At 34.5% G+C, this 22455-nt stretch overlaps 1 protein-coding gene across 2 annotated transcripts in view; it reads left to right on the top strand.

Annotated features, from left to right (window-relative positions):
• LRRC7 (leucine rich repeat containing 7) overlaps nucleotides 1-22455 on the top strand; it is a 384748-nt gene that overhangs the window by 317381 nt on the left and 44912 nt on the right. For both annotated transcript variants that reach the window (XM_061186459.1, XM_061186458.1), the window contains one exon: nucleotides 13461-13682. In XM_061186459.1, the coding sequence (XP_061042442.1) occupies nucleotides 13461-13682 (222 nt within the window). The remainder of the gene's footprint in view (nucleotides 1-13460; nucleotides 13683-22455) is intronic.

Here is a 22455-nt window from a genome sequence, read left to right as displayed (position 1 = left end):
AACCGAATATAGTACGAAGGTCATAATGTAAAATATAAATGAAAACCATTTTCATTTTAAAGTCAGACATTGTACTCTGATTTGGTAGAATTCTCCATAAGGATGGCAAGGCTGTTTTTCTCTAAATCTGAAATGGCAAACTCTGTTAAAAGTATTGAGAGTCTTAAAAAGGTTGAATATCCCTGAGAAGATTTAAAATTGAAGGATAATACCTGTAAGGGTATGTTAAAATGCTGGAGCAGGAAAACATTGCAGCAAAAAGGCTGACGTGACATATTAAAACAAATGAAACTTAAAACATTTCTCTTCTTGAAAGGGTAACCAAGAAACTTTAAAATTCCAGTGATATTAAATCTGAAAATTCTTTAATATGTAAAGACTAGACATTCAAAGGTCTCTTTCAGCATTAGTGACTCTTCCCTCCTCAAGTGTCTGTTATTCTAGGTTAAGTGCATAATGACTTGGCAGTTAGAATAATAAAGGTGGGCATAAGGGTCAACATCAGGATGTACATAGTTGAAGAAAAAGGTATAAAAATGTAGCTAATTTAGTCTTGGCTCACAGACATGCCCCTTATGCTGAACTTGCCCATGATTTTCTCTCATCTACAATGCCAGCCATTGCAAGTTCAGCCATTAAGAGCTTCAGGATTTCCAGATGCTCGTCATCTCTGAGGCATGGCCAGGAACTCATTAGCAGAAACTAAAAGAAATTATGTGGGGTTTGGTCATTTTTATGTTCTTTTAATTCTTTCTTTCACAGGCCCCCAAATTGAAATTTTTGCTTTTTCAGACCATATGACGTATTAAAATTTTTTTAAATTTATTAACATTCATTCCTTATTATAATTTTGCCATTTGTCATGTTTCTTAGTATAATTCATTTTACTGTTTCTTTTTATACATATATAGAAAGATCAAGTCTAAAATATCTTTTGAAAATCTTAAATTGTTTTGCTATTGACTATACAACCACACCATCATTTGTGTTTAAAACAACTGAATCAAACTACTACTGGGATTGATTTTTCACTTGGTAACAAAAATCAGTCTGTTGTAGAATTTTTCACAGGATAAGAATAAATTTATGTCATTTTTAAATAAGTAGATGTTTAAAAGAAAATCAACTTAAGAAAAATCAAACTATACATTTAGTAATTTAAATAAAATCATTTTATTATGCTATAAAAAATCTTATCTAAAATGTATAATCTTTAAGTTGTAGTCATTGAAAAGTAATTTTCTCCAAAATTACTGCCTTTAAAAACAAATATTGCTATCAGTACTCTATATATGTGGAACTGAAATAAATGTAACTACAATTATTGGCTTTTGTATTTAACTGAGAATGGACATTATTGCTGTTGGAATCCCTTATATCAAAGGCAGGGGACGGGAGGTGGGGCAGGGGCGGAAGGCGGATGTAACTCACACAGAAATAGAGGAAAGTCTGGAATAGACAAGAAAGATAGGTGAAGATTTAAATATTAGAAAACATAGGAATGGCAACAAGTAGAACAAATCCTGAGGCTATAAGAGAGCAAGTCAAGGTGTGGATGAAGCAGGTATGAAAATCAACTGGGTAAACCTTAACATATGAGAGATAAGAGACAGGGAAATAGAAATGTTTCCTATTTCCATCAATAACATAAAAGTCAAGCATATCTGTTCTAGCTTAAAGTAATATTGAAATTTTTAAAAAATGCTTCTGAAACTTTAGTGAATGTCAATGCCGTAGCTAAACTCTCCTTTTGTACAGAAAGAAATATGTCAAGTAGTGTAAGTTTCACCTGAGGCTTTGTATTTTTTCCCTCCTAAAGCAATATGCATTATTAACAGTGAAGAATGCCCAGGAGTAATGCCTTGACTTCATCAGTCCATAAGCAAACAAAACCAATATTCTCTATTACTGTGAGTAATGCCAAGCACAATCCTGGCTCCCTCTTTTCTGATTCTCTTTCCCAAGCCTCATTTTTCTCCTCTGATAGGAGCAAATTTTGCACTGGTTGCAGTAAATTTTTCTTCTGGTAGACTGGGTCATCACTGAAACTCAAAAACAGACTGGAATCCTGCATATAGAGTCATTTTGAACTCCAAACATTTTTATAAACATTAGGAAAAGAGATCTTTTTGAGTCAGTTGGTAGGTTGAGATTCTCCTTGCTTCCCTCAACCATCCTCTTCCTATCACCCTCACTCATGTTGGTGTCACTTCTACTGAGGCTGCTGGACTTCAAGAAGAAATAGTAGTCAAATGCATTTGCTATCAGTGAGCTTTGCCCCCAAAATGAGAAGTGAGTCAGTGAAAGGGTAGATTGATGAAGTCATACAATTATAGATTTTTTAATTATCAAAAACAAATAAACAAAAACTTTTAGCACTATCTGTTGCCCCCAGAGAGACATTTCTTGCACAAATATATTGAGTTTTTCTCTTGACCAAAAGCCACTTTTTTCAAGGGACATAAGTTTAAAAAGGAAAGCAGAACTGTGGGAAAATACCAAATGTGTCCAAATGAAAAAGAACCTCTAACCCTAGCAGAACTTTGACTCTCTAGATCGATGATAATGCAATTCCACTTTCCTTTGAGTTTTGGTATTCAGAAATAATCTGGAACTGAATATTTGTGTGAATAGTAAGTATCCACACCTTAATTTCACCCGTAGGTTGAAAAGGGAGTTTTAAGCAACAGTTCCAATCACACCAGTTGCCTGAACATACCCACTGTCATAAATATCACTCCAGGTTAGGAAGGGTTAGGAATAAAGTAAGTAGGTGAAAATTATATCTTATGGGACTTCTGTGATTAAGGATCAACTATTGATGACATTTTTAGGCATCTATCAAACACGTATCGAAGGCTCATTGAAATTTTTGATGCTTATATTTAGTGTCTATATTAAGACATCCACTAATTTCCCTCCCTAACAAATACATGCCTCTGTCTCTACCACACTAGCCTCAGCATGGTCTTTATGGAATAAATATGTTATTGTTCTAGAACAGAATAAAAATGCACTGTTTGGGGTTGTACAGGTTAAAATATATAGAACAATCCAAAGAACAATTACAGGAATTGTAAGCTAAGGGTTCAAATCTAGTCTTGAGAATTTCATATTGCACTTCTTTTGGGTTTACCAATATCAGAACTGTTATTCAGATGAACTAAATGTACTCTTTTTAAAAAAAGCCTATTGATTGATGATTGTGTTGCCTTTTCCAGTGTGCCCATGAAGCCATGCCTTTTGCTATACTAGAGAAATAAGAATGAATACATCCAAGTAGATTCATATCTCCCTATAATTGGAAATTATTTATATAAGAGAGAGAAGGCTGAAAATATGTAAAGACTTGCTTGCTAAACAAGAATTAATTGCCAAAGCAAGAGTACATGGCCAGTAGGAAGTCAAAAATTTCATGAAAATGGGATCCTTCAGAGGCAGTTCCATACACTTAGTGGCTAAATCAGGAAGAAGCTTTTGAAAAAAATCAATGAAATAATTTTCTCTATTTAATGATCCATTTCAAATATTCCTTTTGTTAATCTGAACAGCCAGGATGATATATTTTAATCAGTTGATTTTAGTATTATTTAATTCATAGGTATTTTTAAAACTTACTCTAGTCCTATTATGTAATTAAATTTGTTCTAAAAAATAGTGCAGGTAGGAAGTTGTAGAAATGTGAATGGAAAATTCTTCTCTAACTTACAGCAAGAATGACAGCTGAATAAAGTATTGTTTAGTTTCCCAGTCGCTTTTGTATTGGATTTTCTTACTTAATACAACATTAATTCTTTAATTCACAAAGCACATTACTTTATCTCTTAATACCAGTGCAACAATATAGCTATCTCCAGTAGTGTGGGACATTACTGTCATAAAATCAGGAGATTGTTCTTATCCAGACTGACTCTAAATTATTTCCTTAATAAAAGTGCAAACCCAAAGAGTGTCTATCAAATGGCTATTAAGTGAGAGGAAAAAAAAAATCTTGCCACAGATTAAAGCAATAGAAAACAGTGGCAGATTAAAACTACTTACTTCATCAATTCTTAACATAGGTGTTCCTTAAAGCAAACGACTATTCTACTTCAGAAAATGGAGCTAACTCAATAACATTTATACTATCTTCATTTCAGAAGAAATATAAAAGCAAAAATAAAGTGTGAAATTAATCCATTGTAATGAAAATGTCCGCGATTGAGTATGTAATTTGAAGACCTAAACCACATGACAACTGGCAGATGATCAAGGATTGCTGCCAAATAGAGGATGTCAAAATGATAAGGTGCCATTTCTTGACACTTGATTTTTATCTGACTTACTCCACTACCTTTAGGTTCCTAGAAACCTTAAGGGCAAAATAAGTGATTGTCAAACTTTTACTGTTAGTGCTAACATCTTCCTTTTCATTTTATTTCAGGAATGTAAAAGTCAGCATCATCACACAGCAAACTGTAGGTGGAATGTGTAGATTTAGCTCTAATTTCACCATTTTTTCTATTATGGATCCTCTGTTGTTTTTTTTTTCATTTTGATTAATAATTTCCAATTCCAGAGCTATGTTTTATAAGTTGACATTTAATCACAGAAAAATGTGCTTATAGAGATACACTAAGCCACAAATGACTGCCTGCACATATCAGCCAGCTGCCATCCTAAGGCATATGCACTGAAGGGAAAGGCCCTATTGCCTCACTTTTTTATCTGTCATTTGAAACACTGGAGTATATCACCAGTATTTGGCTCTAAAAAATTTAAGATCAGCAAATAATTTGAATCCCCCCCACCCCAATACTGCACTGTGCCAGCAGAATGCACTGTCACCAAGTCCCTAGGGCAAGAGAAACAGCAACTTCCTACCCACTCTCCTTCAATCTTCAGAGCTCCCTTTCATGTATTTGTAAAAGTTTGTCCTCTAATGTCCAAATGGGAGAACATAGATTTTTGGCATCAAAATTGCCCTAGCTGAATACAAACAACACAAGAAGAAAAAAATAAAGCTTAACAGTTTGGTTGTCATAATCATAAAACAGTATCTACAATACATATTAGGCATTGTACTAAGGTGCTTGACATAAATACACTCTTCACGACAACATCATTCTGCTTCGTTTGATATGATCACATGATTTTTCTTCTGTAGCCCATTAATACAAGGCATTGCATTGGTTGATTTTCAAATATTGAAAAAGCTTTGTATTATTCAAGTAACCCCCACTCAGCCATGATGTTTCTTTTTATATATCGCTGAATTCTATTTGCCAATATTTTGTTAAGGACTTTTGCATCTGTATTCTAAAGGATATTAGTCTGTAGTTTTCTTTTTCTTTCTTTTTTTTTTTTTTTTGTACTGTCCTTATGTGGTTTTATTCACAAATTGGGAAGCTTTTCTGCCTCATCTATTATCTGGAAAAGTATGTGTAGAATTACTGTTGACTCTTATTTAAACGTTTGATAGAATTCTCCAGTGTAACCATCTGGGCCCAGAGATTTTTTTCCTGGAAGTTTTTAAATTATATCCAACTTGATAGTTTCAGGACTAGTCAAATTATCTAGTTCATGTTGTGTGAGTTATAGTAGTGTTTTTTGAGGAAGTGATCGATTTCATATGAGTTGTCAAATTTATTTATGTAGCGTTATTTGTAGTATTATACCTTATTATCCTTATGATGTCTGCAGGGCCTTTAGTGATATCCCCTTCACTCTTGATTTTGGTAATTTGTGTCTTTTTTTTTCTTTTTCAGTCTTGCTAGAAGTATGTCAATTTTATTGATCTTTTCAAAGAACCAGCTCTTTGTTTTATTCATTTTATCTGTAATTCATTTTAAGTTTCATCAATTTCTGAACTTTTTTATTATTTCCTACCTTCGCTTGCTTTTGGTTTATTTGACTCCTATTTTTCTAAGCTATTGAGGTAGTATCTTAATTATTGATTTGAGGTGTCTTCTCTTCTAGTATATGCACTACTTTAGCTGTATTTTGCAAATTTGCATTTACATTCAGTTCAACGTATTGTTTTATTTCCCTTGAGACTTCCTCTCTGATCCATGAATTATTTAGAACTACATTGTTTAGCTCCCAAGTGTTTGAATATTTTCCTTTTATCTTTCTATCATTCATTCCTAGTTTGATTTATTGTGGTTGGATAACACATTCTGTGTGATTTCAGTTCTTTTAAATTTGTTGAGATTTGTTTTCCAAATCAGGATATAGTCTATCTTAGTAAATATTCTGTAGGAACTTGAAGAGAACGTGTATACTGCTGCTGTCAGATAGAATGTTCTGTAAGTGATAATTAGATCTGGTGGGTTGATGGTATTGTTGAATTCTTCTTTTTCTTGCTAACTTTCAGTCTAGTTCTTCTATCTGTTGTTGAGAGAAGGGTGTTGAAATCTCCAACTATAACAATAACGAATTTGTCTATTTTTTTCTTAGTTCTATCAATTTTGCTTTACACATTTGCACCTCTGTTGTTTGTTGTGTATACATTTAGGATTACTATGTCTTCTTGGTGGATTGACTCTTCTTCATCCTATAAAATTCCTCTCTATTCCTAGTACATTTTCTTTGCTCTGAAATCCACTTTAGCTGGTATTAATGTAGCCACCTCTCATTTCCTTTAATTCATATTTGCATGATATTTATTTTTGATTCTTTTAATATCTACCTGCCTATCTCATTATAGTTGAAGTGACTTCTTATAGTCTGCATATAGTTGAGTAATGTTCTTTAATCCAGCCTGCCAAGATCTGTCTTTTAATTTGTGTATTTAATCTCTATGCATTTAATTTAATTTGACACATTAAGGTTTAAGTCTTAAAGTTTTTGTTTCTGTTTGTTCTCTTTCTTTGCTTCTCTAATTTCTTTTTCCTGCTTCTTCTGAGTTGTTTGAATTTTTTTTAGAATTTAATTTTGATTTATCTACAGTGTTTTTAGTATATCTTTTTGTGCAGCTTTTTTATTGTTCCTGGTATTGCATTATATATACATAACTTATAAGAGTCTACTAGCATCATCACTTAGCAGTTCAACTGAAGTATAGAAACCTTACCTTCTTTTATGTCCCTTCACCCTCCTCAGTGTATAATTGTCTTAAATGTTTCCTTTATATACATTTAGAATCACCTTAGACGGTAAAATAATTTTACTTCAATCATCAAACATAATTTTGAAAATTCAAGAGGAAAAAGAAAGCTTATTTTTTTTACCCATATATTTGCTTGCCATGTTCTTTCTCCTTTCCTAATGTTCCAAATTTTCTTCTTTTATCATTTTCTTTTGGTTTAGAGAAATTCCTTTAGCTATTATTTTAGGATAAGTCTAGTGGTGACAGATTCTCTTCATTTTCCCTCATCTGAGAATGTTTCAATTTCCCTTTGATTACTGAAGAATATTTTCACAAGTATAGGATGTCCGGGTGACAGTTCTTTTCCTTCAGCACTTGAAAAACATTGTGTTACTTCCTTCTGTCCTCCATGGTTTTTGATGAGATATCCACTGTCATTCAAATTGTTTTTCTTCTATAGGTAAGATGTCATTTTTCTCCAGCTGCTTTTAAGATTTTTCCTTTGTCTTTAGTTTTCAGAAGTTTGATTATCATGTGTTTGTGCATGGATTTCTTTGGGTTTACTGTGTGTGGGATTCTCTCTGCTTCTTAAATCTATATGATTTGCCAAATTTCAGAATTTTTCAGCCATTATTTCTTCTTTTAATTTTTCAGTTCCACTTTGTTTCTCCTCTTTTTTGATAATATTACTGTTGGAACTTTTGAACAGAGTCTCTGAGACTGTTCATTTTTTTTCAATGTGTTTTCTCTCCATTACAGATTAGATAATTTCTACTGTCTTATCTTTCAGTTTATTGTTTCTTTCCTCTGTTCTCTACATTCTGATGTTAAGTCTACTCACAGAGCTTTTCAGTTGTTGTATTTTCCAGCTCTAAAATTTCTATTTGTTTCTTCTTTACATCTTCTGTTTCTTTGCTAAGACATTATATTTCTTCAGAAGTTTTCTATTTTTTAATTTTTTTCAAGCATGTGTGTAATTGGTCATTGAAGCACTTTTAATTGTTGTCTTAAAAATCTTTGTCAGGTAATTCTAATTTCTATCTTCTCAATGTTGGCCTCTATTGGTTGTCTTTTTTCATTATTTGAGATCTTCCTGGTTCTTGGTATGATTAAAACCTAGACATTTTCATATTATGTTATAAAACTCTGGATTGTATTTAACCATCTGTTGCAGCTGGCCTTCTCTGACACCACTCCAGTTGGGGAAGGGTGGAGCACCTCATTTTGGCCAAGTGGAGGTATAAGTCCAATTTTTCCATTTAGCATCCAGTGACACTTGAGGCAAAGTCTCCTCATTATTGCTAGGTGGGGATTGAAGTTCCACCTCCCAGATGGCCCCACTGATACCTCAGTGGGAGTAGCCTCATTATAATTGGGTGATAGAGAAAATCCTGACTCCCTACTAAGACCTTCTCTAACCACCCTAATGGGAAGGTAGAGGAGTGCCTCATTACTGCTAGGTCGGAGTGTAAGTTCATGCTCCTGTGTGGTCTCCATTGACACCATTGGGTGAGGAGTGGCTTACTACTGGCCAATGGGGATGAATGCAGTGACACCTTACTTGGCCTTCTCTGACACCACTCCAGCAGGAGTGTTGTGCCTTGTGAAATCCTTATAAGGGTAGAAGTATCAGCTTCCCACTTGGCCTTTGCTGGCATTGCTGGGATGGGACCACAGTTCTTTCCATGTTGTTTGGCTGTAGTAGAGCAATCTAAAAGTTTTCTGTCTTGCTAGGATGCCCCTTTTTCCTGGTTCTTTGGCTAGAGAGAGTAGGCTTTTGCTGGGGCTTTTCTTGTCTGCACCGGTTGGCATTTTAGGGGATGCCCACTTTTTCAACTCCTAGTCTGGGATATATGACACAAAAATAAAACCTGAGAATTTTACCACCATTTTGTTACTTGGTCCTTAGCTTCCTCAGTCTACTTCCCAGAGTTTTCCTATATTTGTTTATGTACAATGTCCAGAGTTTTTCATTGTTCTTAATGGAGGGAATAGGGAACAGTATATCTACTCCATATACCAGAAGCAGAAATCCTACTGTCTCGATTTCTAAAACCTAAAGTGCATGTTAAAAAAAACAAAGGAAGGAGAAACACTGCAGAGTACATGGTGCAGATAGAAAGTGATAGGACTGTTTTGTTGCTGTTTTACAAAATTACTGAAACTGACTCATTTAAATGAGCACGGATGTTTCCTTGAAATCAGTTACTTAATTATCCTTTGCATGTAATTCTGTGTTGTTGACGCTGATCCCAAACATCTTTAGAACTCTTTTGAACTTAATTTTAGAGAATGAATTGTACCCATTTGAATATTCTCAGGGGCATAAACTGTCATCCTTTGAGGCTGTGTTTGATTTTTGGGAGCACCACAAGTGGTCCAAGAGCCAAGATGGGTAGTAAAACTGATAACCAAATTGAGTAATACGCTTCTCAGTCTAACACTCTTTTCTAAGAACATAGTGTGAACCAAAACTTTGTTGTAGTGAAAAAGTCATTTATTTTATACCATACAAAACCTCCCAAACACTTCAAATTTCCACATAATAAGCCTGATGAGCTGTGAGATGAATTACGTATGAACAGTGCCATTTGGTATCAAATCACATTTCTTTTCTGTGGCTTTGACACAAATATTTCCGTGGGTCCTATGGATATTGAAGTTTTCCCCATAAACCTTGACAGTATGGTTTTGGGTCAACTTGAAAAAATCATAGTCCATCACCATTCTCAAATACACGTTATTTTGTCCAACCTCCCCTTGAAAGTTCGAAACAAATGTCAAATCTTCTCTATTTCTTTTTATCATTCAAAATGTGTACCTCAGCCTTTATAGAAACCATCATGTTCAAATTCTCCTTCAGTATGAGTCAGTGTTCTCATAGCTAACCCTCTAGCTGAATGAATCCAGTCTCTTGATATTTTCTACATTTTCATCAGTCCTTTGTACTTCATCATGAGCATCCTTATTACCTTTCTTAAGCCTCTGTGCCAGTCAAAATAACTTCCTCTTTACAGTCCCTCCACAGCATAATTGTCCCTTTAGATGTCTTGTGTCATTTATATTTGCTTACCTTCACACAGAATTTAGTGTTAATTCTTTGCTTTCTATAGCTGTCATTCCCCATCCTCATTTATTGCACCCAGTAGCCCCAATAAAGAGTGAAAAAACTGCTACTGATGTGAACAGAATCATTTTACAGGATGTTCCTTTCATGCCCACTTTATGCTTTGCCAAGCCATCTGTGAACATGAGCGTCATTATTTCATAATCATGGAAAGATTACTAAATACACAGAGTATCCTCCTAATTGCTCAAGTATAAAGTTCTAAGTCACATACATAGGATCTAAAATAGATAATAGACCTAATTCAATAAGTAGGAATTGCCCTTTGGCAAATTGAAGAGCTGCTAAAGAAATTTAATATATCCTTCCTTAACAATCCGATCCTTTTGTTCCTTTCTGTGGTTTCTTTTCACTTCATAGTTCAACTATTGTAGGAAGAGAGACAATTTTGGGGAATGGTTGTTGCAATGTAATATTGTGTTTAAGAGCATGAACTCTGATTGCCAGACAGCCTTGGTTCAAATCCCAGTCTGGCCAGTTTACCAGTTGTGCAAATTACTGGGGAAAGTTACTTAACCTCTCCAAGCCTTAGTTTCCTCCTCAGTAAAATTAAATAATAATAACTAATAATAATTATCCCTTAATGCTATTGTAAGGATTAAAGGAGGCAATATGTATAAGGTAAGTTTTAGTACATTATCTAGCACCTAGTGTTTGAATAGTAGCCATTGTTTTTTAAGTGCCAGTTACTGTGCCGGTTATTAAAGATGGTAAGTAGGATGTGGTGCTTGCCCTCAAAGAGTTCAAATCAAAGCATAATTAAAGTTTAAACTGTCCCATCAGAAGGAAAAAATAAACCATAAAAATAAGTCTAAAGGCTATTATAGTTCTATAATATCTATGGTTTTTTACCCTTAGATAGACCATTACCAGAATATTCTAATCAATGAAATTATTATTAAGCAGTCATTATTGACTTTCTAATGGATTATGCATTGTGGGACTAAAGCTATGTTCTGGAACTCTCTAAGTTTTTCTGGGTGTAAAAATTCTTTGCTTGTCTGTCACTTTCAATTAAACAACAGTCTTCCTCTTTCCCATTGGCTCAAGGACTAACTGAAGACCCATGAGTATTATACCAGTGGATGTGAGAAGCAGATATAAATGTAAAATCAATTGCTTGTTCAGTAGCCAGGCCAGTCAGCCTTAGTCGGCCTACATCCCCAGCTCCTCTAACTCCAGGAAATCATTTTCTCTAACTAAATAACTCATCAGGCCAGTGACTTCATTCAGAGTACAGCAGCTCCAAATGCGATACTGGGTTTATCACGGCTTTCCTTGCCTACCAAACAAGAGAACATGAAATTCCAAGGAGGTAGGAGAGAATTGAATTTGCAACAAGGAAAAACTCGACCAGAAGGGTGTTCAGTCTTCTAGAATGGCTGAGAAAGTTGTGACATCTTTCATTTAGATTTCTGAGAAGGAAATAGATACATTAGAGAAATACACATTTGCCCTTTATGAGGTTATCTTAGTTGTGTTTATGATGTTGTAATTTTCTGATCCCTGGTTGCATTAGACGGTATTGGATTGATAATTGTTTTGTTATTGTGCTGTTATAGCCTGAAACTTTTTTTTTGCATCTTTTCCTCCAATTTCTCATGACTGAAATATCTTTACTGTTTTTGAATGTAAAAAGTTGTACATGATAAGACAATCAGTTGGATATCTAAAATATAATCAAATGATTTTTTTTCTTTGCCTTGCATATTGCTAAATAATAATGTTGAATATTTTCTTCCTGAAATTACCTCTTGTTTGGAATCAAACAATATGCCTTCCCTCTCCAAATGATTTTGCATTTTTCACTGTCATCTCCTATGTCTCATATGTTGCTCTTCTTTAAGAACTTTAAAATAATTAAAATTCATCTTTTCCTTGAATACTTGTTTAATAATTTTTCCTTTATCCCTCCAATCTGACTTTTTCATAGTAATTAAAAATCTTGATTAGTCAGGAAAATTCACAAACTTTCCTAACTAATGAATTCTAAGGTGAAATTTACTTTTAAATTCCAAATTGCCTACCCTTAAAAGGTCAACAAGAAAGACAATGAATTCAGGAAGTAATTCCTCAGATCCTTCCATAATAATGGGTGAAGTACCAAGCACAGCATTAAAACGTAGGTTTAAAAGTGTTAAAGATAAGCATTCACTTCCCATGTTAGACCTCCATGTTAAACCATACTTAATTTTAAAAGGCATGTTCTAGGGGACTTCCCTGGCAGTCCCGTGGTTAGGACTCCGCCCTTCCATTGCAGGGGTCACGGGTTTGATCCCTGGTCGGGGAATTAAGAGCCCCACAAACTGCGAGGTATGGCAAAATAAATAAATAAATGGCATGTTCTAGGTTATCAGCTCACAAACAGAACTGCTTGCTTGACAGAGAAGATATCAGGTAGAATGACTCAAGGAGCCCATGCTAGAATGAAGGTGAGAAAATTGGAATGAACGAGAAACAGGATTAGGCACCAGTCATTTAAAGATGGGAGACCAAAGTAAGCGTGCCCTTTCTCCTCTAGCAACCACCCTCAAGGGCTGATAAATGATCATTGTTGTTTTAAATGAGGTACTGATGAGTCCCTCTGAAAGCTCATGTGAAGATTATCTGCATGCAGAGTTCACTTTAAAGACCTTTCCATATCTAGTGCCTCTACAGGCTACAGATACTCACAGGAATTTATCACATGATTAATTTTTAATGGAATTTAAAGATTGCAAAAACCATACTCTTGATTTAATATTGCCAAAATCAATAAATATTGATTATACTCACCTGAACAAGCTTACTATACATGTGTGTGGCATAAAGGCAAATATGCAATTCAATTCTTTTGCTCCAGAATTAGAAAGTAGTTTCTATAATTTTCTCCCTGATGTTTCATATATTACATCTCTCTCCCTGCTATTATTCTAAATGAAATGCCAGATAGAACTCCACTTTATTTTTTAAGTTGTGACTTTTTTTTCTTCTTGAAATTTTTCAAACTGAACTTTGTTTCCTTAAAATGGAGATTAAAATAATCTTTGGCAAGCCATCAGATGACGACAAGTGTATTTAATGTGACCTTGCTCCGATATTAGCATTTTCACAAACCACAGCAGGCAGACCCTTACTGTTTTTTCATTATCCTTCCTAGCCATGGCTGAAAGCCCAAATGATGCCACTTTACTTACTGGAGAGGTATTCCGTACGATTTTTTTTTCTACTTTAATCACATCCTTTCAACACCACAAATCTTCTGACAGATTATCTTCTCCACAGGCAGGCAGCCACATCCAGACCTTGATGGGGTCCCAGAGCCTTCAACATCGTAGCCGGGAGCAGCAGCCATATGAGGGAAACATAAACAAAGTGACCATCCAGCAGTTTCAGTCACCATTGCCTATTCAGATCCCCTCTTCACAGGCCACCCGGGGACCTCAGCCTGGACGGTGCTTAATTCAAACTAAAGGGCAAAGGAGTATGGATGGCTATCCAGAGCAGGTGAGTAGAGTTTTTATAACTGATAAATTTTCAGGAAGTGTTTGGGGAAAGTCCCATCAATCCGTGGTTTGCCTTCCCTCATTAATGTAGTTTGGGACACATTAATGCTGTCACCATGTCGAATGGAGTAGAGCACTCTTTGTAGGGATTTTATCATTATTTTCATTGGTTAAGAACTACAACATATAGTAATTGATGGTTGGTAAAATGCCCATTTCACATAAAGAAAAATTGATGAATTGGAATAGTTTTTTTTCTGGTTTATCCTGCACCTCTTTCTGCCCACTCCCAACTCCAATTTAGCTCAGCAGCACAGCTTTTGAATGTTACAAAGAGCTTCAAGGGATTAGGCATATTTACCAAGGCCTTTGGTGAAATTGACAGTGTAAAAACTAAACTGTATATTCCCCTCGATTTGTGGGAACATTTTTAAAAAGTTTTATCTTCTGATTTTTGAGTAATACAGAGATAAAGCTTTGCTATGAACAAAATGATAAAGAGCAGTTAGGAAGGAAACATTTATGAAATGCTCCAAAAGCTATTGATAAATGCCATGTAGTAAAAAAAAAATTGCTGCTCCTCTGACCTATTTAAATTAGGATCTGGTTTTCCATTGTAGAATCTGTTTTTCTTTCTTAAGGCCAGAACACTGAATAAGATCTCATCTGTTGAGTCATATTAAGGTTAGAAAGTAAGACATCAAGATATTAATACTCTCAGAAAATTAATTTCTCTTATTAATTAATAAGAGAAATTAATTAAATTTAATTAATTTAATTAAAATTAATTAAAATTAGTTTCTCTTATTTCATTCTTCAGATAATTAGACAAAGCTCCCACTGACTTCTCTAACCCCTTAATATGGGTTATAAAGGTTTCACTTTATTATTGCTTATTCAAAGCTTCACGTATCACTGTCCTTATTTTCTAAACATATCAGACAAGATTATCTTCATTCTCCAGTTTTTTCCTTTATGCTGTTAAGAGTCATTTATTATTTGGATCCCAGCTACTCTAGACATCTCCTGTGTTTCTTAATACCCTTCTTGAAGCTGAGATAGGGTTTTTTAAGATAATCTTCTTCCTATCCTGCCTTGATCTAGGCCAAATGTTGGATTTAAGGTAAAATAAACCAGACAGGTGTCTTTAATCAGGTAATGAGGTGAGGTTTTTAATTCTGCAGAGATTCTAAAAAGTTAATAAAGGTTTAAATTATGCTTTACCACAGGCATCTTAGGTTAAAAATTGTTCATATAGCCTCTCCCCCACAAATATCATAACTTCAATCCAGTTCTCTGATTTAATGATTCCTGTTAACAGGAATAATTTTTTTCTCCCAGAATCAACACATTTAAAATCCACTGAGATCAATGCCCTCTGTTTCCCCTACTTTGAATAGTAGGTTTAGTATTAGCATACAGTTATTCTGAACACTCTAAATTTAAAGGCCTTTTTTACATTATTTCTCAAAAAATACATAAATTATATAGCTTGACTTAATGAGAGGATTACTAAGTTTTAGTTTACATGCTTATCAAACTTAAAATATCATGATTCTTTCAAAGAATGTATTTATAGTCATTGTAAGTATTTTGATTTATAACTCTAAAAACATCAGGTGTCTTTCAAACTGAGAGATAAAAACTTAAACATTCAATGGTTATATTAAGGAAAGTACTTAAGTGTAATTCCTTTTGAATTCCTGCTTTTTTCTGCCTTGGTTTCAGGCTGAAATGGTTTGGAATGCTGAGATGAAAACTTTGGAGTGACCGCGAGAAAGCCTAAGGAGCATTTAAACCAATAGTACTAGTCCCCAAACTATGCTCCCCCCGCCCCTGAGTTATAAATCTGGAGACAGTTTCTCAAAACCTTTTTCATGATTCAGTGTAATATTTATCCACTACCAGTGGCATGCTGGATCATATTCATCCTGGCTCGTTACTGTGTGCATATCTTCCCAACTCTACCTTCAGCGACACCACACTGATAGGTTGAAATTGTGGGGATAATTACACCAGGGAAATGAGCAAACACTACAAACCAGGGCCCTCCCCTTTCCTCAGCCAGCTCTTAAACATTTTCCAGCACACCACAACTACTACACTGTTTTCTTTCATTTCTTTTTCTTTTTCTAACCTCTCCACTTCTCTGTTTAGCTCTATAGCATTCAGGAAAGAGAATACTAGGAATAGGTCTCAGAATTTGGAGTTCAAGTTTCATGTTAACTTTTATTAAAGTGTGTGAATCTGGACAAGTCATTAACCCTTTCCTGAGGTTCTGTTTTTCTCCTTATAAAATGAGAACATTACCACCCACCAACAACATTCAAAAAGTTTTTGAGAGAGTCAAATGATACAATTCTACACGCACACACACGCACACAAAGTAAGCCTGGCACTGAGAGTAAAGACATAGGAAACAGAAGAAATAGAAATACAAGATTTTAAGAATTAAAATACTGGAGGGCACTTAATGAATATCAGTCCAACCTCCCTAGCCTATAGATAGAAAACAAACAAACAAACAGAAAGAGGCTGAAGGAGGTTATGTAATTCACTCTCATAATAAAAATATTTTATGTATTTTTTACCTTCCTAACTCATTTTTCTTTTGAAAACTCAGACCTCTCTAATATGTGTGTGTGCCCCTTAAAGCAAGACTTTTTCAATATTTAACAAGAAAAAAAAGGAGGAAAATATTTAAAACATTTAAGAACTGTATAGTTTCACATGAAAATTATAGAGTAGCGATTGAAGTGCAAAGACCAAGGAGGTAACTGAAAATTCTAATATGGGTTTCAGGCATATAAATCAAGATACTCTATTTTCATAAGGCATTTCTAGTGATGCATTAAAAGGGCCATTAAGAGAAAACAGAGTTTTCTTAAATGATTACTACAAAAACAATGTTAAATTTGGTCAAGTACAATATGGAAAAAATCTAAGTCATTCATAATTTTTAAGTGCAAGGAGACATCATAAACATAGTACAGAAGGGTAAGCTGGGATGAAGTGAGAGAGTAGCATTGATTTATATACACTACCAAATGTAAAACAGATAGCTAGTGAGAAGCAGCCACATAGTGCAGGGAGATCAGCTCTGTGCTTTGTGACCACGTAGAGGGGTGGGATAGGGAGGGTGGGATAGGGAGGGTGGGAGGGAGACGCAAGAGGGAGGGGATATGGAGACATATGTATATGTATAGCTGATTCACTTTGTTATACATCAGAAACTAACACAACACTGTAAAGCAATTATACTCCAATAAAGATGTTAAAAAAAAAAAGTAAATAAAAAATAAACATAGTACAAATAAACATGCTGTGTGCAGCATGATAAAGCACAATAATTTCTACTAAAGCTTGGAGATTTTACTTTAAAAAAGTAATCACTTATTGGAATGCTACAGGTGAAAAACAACCGATTACAGCGAATCTACGTTTTTTTAATTCAGGGAAGAGAAGTCTGAATGAAAGTAGGAAAAGAAAAGACAACAGTTGCCATACATTGAGTGCCTACTATGCTATTTATACTATATATAGTGTATTTATGCTATAAATACCATGTATCTTACACACAGGCCTGGCTTCATGGTGTGTGAACTGTGCAGCTGCACAAAGTCCTGCACCTGGACGTGCCCCACACTTGGTTTAATGCTCTGCTGTCACCAGCTTGTAATTCTTAATAATCATTAAACAAGGAGCCTCACATTTTCATTTTGCATCAGGCCCCACTAATTACATAGCTGGTCCTGCTTACATACACTATTTCATTTAGTCCTCACAATAATCTTATTTCCTTTTTATAAATGAAGAAACCAAGGCACAGAGAAAATAAGTAACTTGTAAGAGGTATAATTGGTCAAGCTACTTGTGAGAGGTATAATTGGTCAAGCTGGAATTTTAATCCAGGTCTGTCTAACCCAGAACCCAAGTTCTGTGTAACAATCTTACCATTAAATTAACCACATGATCCAGACGCTTGCTTGCTGTGGCCTCAGTGTCCCCTTCTGTCAAATAATATTAGTTAATATTAACTAATAATATTAGTTAAATAGTTATTGTGTTTCAGCTACAATTCAGAGTTATAGAACTGCCTTATACAGATGGTATGCTGACTGGAACTCACATGAACACTTCCAATGCTTAGAAAAGCAAAAATACTCAACAAATGGAAAGTTTTATTATTAGCAAAAATATACCTCTGTATCTCTTAATGTGACCTAAAGAACTAATGAGTTTCTAATCTGATTAAAATAAGTTCCATATAGAAATGAACATACATAATAAATGCTACCACTAATGACGTTGAATGAATTTAAATGAATGTCATATTTTACCTAACCAGCACACTTAGCCTTTTTTAGCCATAAAGAAGTACTTAGTAAACTTTGATGTTCCACCTGAATGATGAAACCATCTCAACTTTCAAACTACCCATCACAATAAAACAAGGCAAAATATCTAAGAATTCTAATTTAATACACTTACTTTTACATATCTATTTTTCATAGACATTAAGTATCATCTGTTTTCAACTCTAGGATTAAATGACATAAAATATATGGAAGTGATTTTTAAACCATAACGTGCTACCCAGATTCAAGGTATTAATTTCCATAGACTAGAAATCTGATGTGTAATAATGGATATTCTTTTTAACAAATTATCTATGACGAAATCATGTGCATGTCACTTGAAGTTCATTATCAGGGAATTTTACTTAGAAAAGGGATTATAATGCATAAACCATTTTGATTATTGATGAACATAATAGAGAATAATAGGGTTGTACTAAACAGTGAGCTGAAGAAAGCCAGAAAGTAAGATTTGACTCCTTCCCATTCCACATGAAAACTCTTAGCCATCATATCCATTCTCTTAGCTCTTCCCTTTGTTTCCCAGTCCAAGTGACTATTCAGCTTATCCTCCCCTTCACAATAAAATAATACTTTATATCAGATGTTCTCAACTTCAGCTGTACATTAGAATCTGCTCAGCTTTTTTTTTTTAATTGAAGTATAGTTGATTAACAATATCGTATTAGTTTTAGGTATACAGCATAGTGATTCAGTATTTTTGCAGATTATATTCCATTATAAGTTACTACAAGATAATGGCTATAATTCCCTGTGCTATACAATATATCCGTATTGTTTATCTATTTTATACATAATGGTTTGTATCTGTTAATCCCATATCCCTAATTTGTCCCTCCCCCTACCCTCTCCCTTTGGTAACCACAAGGTTGTTTTCTATGTCTATGAGTCTGTTTCTGTGTTGCATATATTCATTTGTACTATTTTTTAGATTCCACATATAAGTGATATCATACAGTATTTGTCTTTCTCTGTCTGACTTATTTCATTTAGCATAATACCCTCCAAGTTCATCCACGTTGTTGCAAATGGCAAAATTTTCATCCTTTTTTATGGCTGAGTAATATTCTATTGTGTATATATACTACATCTTCTTTATCCATTTGTCTATTTATGGGCACTTGGGTTATTCCCATGTCTTGGATATTGTAAACAGTGCTTCTATGAACATTGGGGTGCGTATATCTTTTCAAATTAGTGTTTTCATTTTTTCTGGATATATACTCAGGAGTCAAATTGCTAGATCATATGGTAGTTCTATTTTAGTTTTTTGAGGAACTTCCATGACGCCCGATGGAGGTTGCTCAGGAGCTTTGAAAAACACTCATGCCCTGGCCTCAACCCCAAAGAAACTGATTTCATTAGCCGGGATGTGAGCTGGGTAATAGGAATATTTGAAACTCCCCAGGTGATTCTATTGTGTAGCCAAGGCTGAGAACTGATATCGAGATATTCTATAACTCAGCAATTTGCCAGCTGAATAACATATTGTTATTAACACTATTTAGAAGTATACATAAGTCATCCATAACTTGTTGAATAGTTTTTAAAGAAACTAACATCAACTTGGTTTTTCTGTTTTGCAAATGTATAATCCAAGGCAAAGCATATCTGTATATGTGGAACATATAGACCCCAAAGCAGAATTAGGAAGGAAAAACATCAGCATGATGCTTCAAATGTCTCAAAATCCTTTCATATATTAACTGATTTAATCTAACCAATAATGTTGTGGTGGATAGAGCAGTTCCTGTTTTACTGACTAAAAATCTAAGATTCAGAGAAGTCGAGCTAGAATTAAAATCCAATTTCATGAGTCTACCACATAATATGCTACAGCCTGCTGCACTATAGCCAAACATAGAGGTCAAGAGTAAGCCCACACTGGAAGAATTAAAATAGAAAAGTGCACCCTCAAGTCCATGTCTGCCCCAGACAAGAGGACATACCCGCTAATGAACCTAACATATCAGGAGGGCCAGAGCTCCATAGCTGTTTCCTGCCAGTTCCTGTGAGTATACATTTGAACTAAAGTTTGTGCCTAAAAGAGAACTTGTAACATTACATTAGAATTACATTAGAATAAGCCTTGTGAGTTATACAAAGCAGCTCACACCCATCATATTCAAGGGGAAATAAAAACAAAGCTCTGAAACCCTCCTTGAAGGAGATGCTATAGTGTACCCTGGAAGAAATCATTTTGATACTTAATAATATGTGGAGTACATGAAGCTTTTGGCTAAGACATGATTTCAGACATCTCTTTAGATGCTCTGATCAGTTGCCTGAAGGGCTCACAAGGGTTCCAGGTGAGGCTTCATCTAACCTCACCTCATCCAGGTGAGGTTCCAGGTGAGGTTCACTCAGAACCAAGTGAAGAAACATACATTATCCTGAGTGTTTGATATAAGAAGAAACACTTGGAAATATTTGGGTTTTTTAATTATGAATTTTAAAATTAAAAGGCAATAATTTAATAAAGATGGTTAGAAAATAGATATTAAGATGGTTTTAATGTATATTGTTTACTCAAATGATTTCAGGGACATCCCATACCTCATCCTGCTCTACTTAAAGTACTGCTATTTAAGCATATTTTCCCCATAGAATTTTATTCTCCAGTAACCAAAGTAATACTGCAACTCTAAATTCATACTTTGACACAAATAATGTCTAACTCAACACCACAAATTCTACAAACTGACTTTATGAATTATGTGCAAATAGTAGGAGTCAGTAAACACTACAGTAGGAATCAGAAGGCCTCTTTCGGTGTTCCACTAAATATATATATGGTCTTCCTGGTTTCCTCAAGTTTAAAATGAAGGAAATGAAGTGAATAACCTTTAAAATGCATTTACAGACTAAAAAACATTTGAGTTTCTACTTTTTAGATACATACAGAGTTGGCTATTTTTTTCTGAAAGATCTAGAAAATGCTACTCAAAGGATTTTATTCATCAATCTATTAGTATGTTTCTTCAAAAGATTTAATTAGCACTTTTAGTTGGACTTGCATCTCTGATACAGAACAGAAAAAGATATGAAAATAGAAGGATCAAAAAAATATTTTTTAATATTAACATTTATATATTTTTATAATTATTACCTTTTTTAGTCTATGACACAGGCTTATTAGAAATTTTGGGAATGCAGAGAAGTTTTATGTAGATTTTGTATGGCTGTGCAATACACATAGTATAAATCACAACAAAAATTATAATACCTTATAATTGCATAGCACTTTTTATTGTACAAGCACTGTTATATAATAACCTATAAGACCAGGAACTAAAAGTGAAAGTAGCAGCAAATTTAATTTCCAATTTAATTTCAGTACCATGAAGCATTCTCTCTACTTCTGTCAAGTCCCATAATCAAATCTCCATCATCATCTCATTTGATCTCTCAGCAAGTGGCTTGACTGAACTCTTTCTTTAAATTTTCTTCACTTGGCTGTCACTATTCTACCGCTTTCCCTCTTTCCACACTAGCCATTCTTTCCTGATTTCTTTATTGGCTCCTTTTCTGTTCCTGACCTTTAAATGATAGAGTGATCCAGTGCTCAAACCTTGACCCCCTTCTCTTTTGTATCCACACTCACACCTATATGATTTCATTCACTTCCAGGATGGATGAATCCAAGATTTATATATCTCCAGCTCTGGCCTCTCCCCTGTACTCCAGATGTTTATATTCAATTACCCACTTGTTGATATCTCAACCTGGATGTCCAACGAATTTCTTAAACTTAACATAGTCAAAAGAAACTCTTGTTTCCCGACCCTGCCCCTACCAAACTTGCTTCTCTTCTAGATTTCCCCATTTCAGTTAATGGCTCTTCTATTCATCTTGTTGCTATGGCCAAAGATCCTTGACTCCCCTTTCTCACAGCCCACGTACAATACACAGCATTAAATATATCAGAATATATCCATTAAAATATATTCTGAATTCACCACTTTTCATCACCTGCACTGCTACCACCTTATCAGCCATCACCTCACTCCTATCTACTTCAGTAGCTCCCTAATTGTTTTCTTTTTTGCCGGTTGCGTCTCTCCAGTCTGTTTTCCACTGCCAGAGTGATCTCTTTAAAACATGAATCAGATCATGTCAATCTTCTGCTTAAAAATCCCTAGTGGCTTGGAAATTTCTGAACCCTTATAAATCCTCGCTATGGCATGAAGTCCCTACAGACCTGGACCCTGCCTCCTCTCCTTCTACTCTCTCCTTAACCATTTTCTCTCTCATCATGCTGATCATGTTGTTGTTGCTGATTTTAACAGTTTTATTGATATAATTTACACATGGTAAAGTTTACCTGTTTAAAGTGAGCAATTCAGTGGTTTTTAGTATATTTATACAGTTGTACCACCATCACCATAATCTAAT

This window comes from Eubalaena glacialis, chromosome 3 (genome assembly GCF_028564815.1).
Source record: "Eubalaena glacialis isolate mEubGla1 chromosome 3, mEubGla1.1.hap2.+ XY, whole genome shotgun sequence".
NCBI lineage: Eukaryota > Metazoa > Chordata > Mammalia > Artiodactyla > Balaenidae > Eubalaena > Eubalaena glacialis.
Note: the sequence above shows the minus strand (reverse complement) of the source record. Positions and strands in the feature narration are given on the sequence as shown.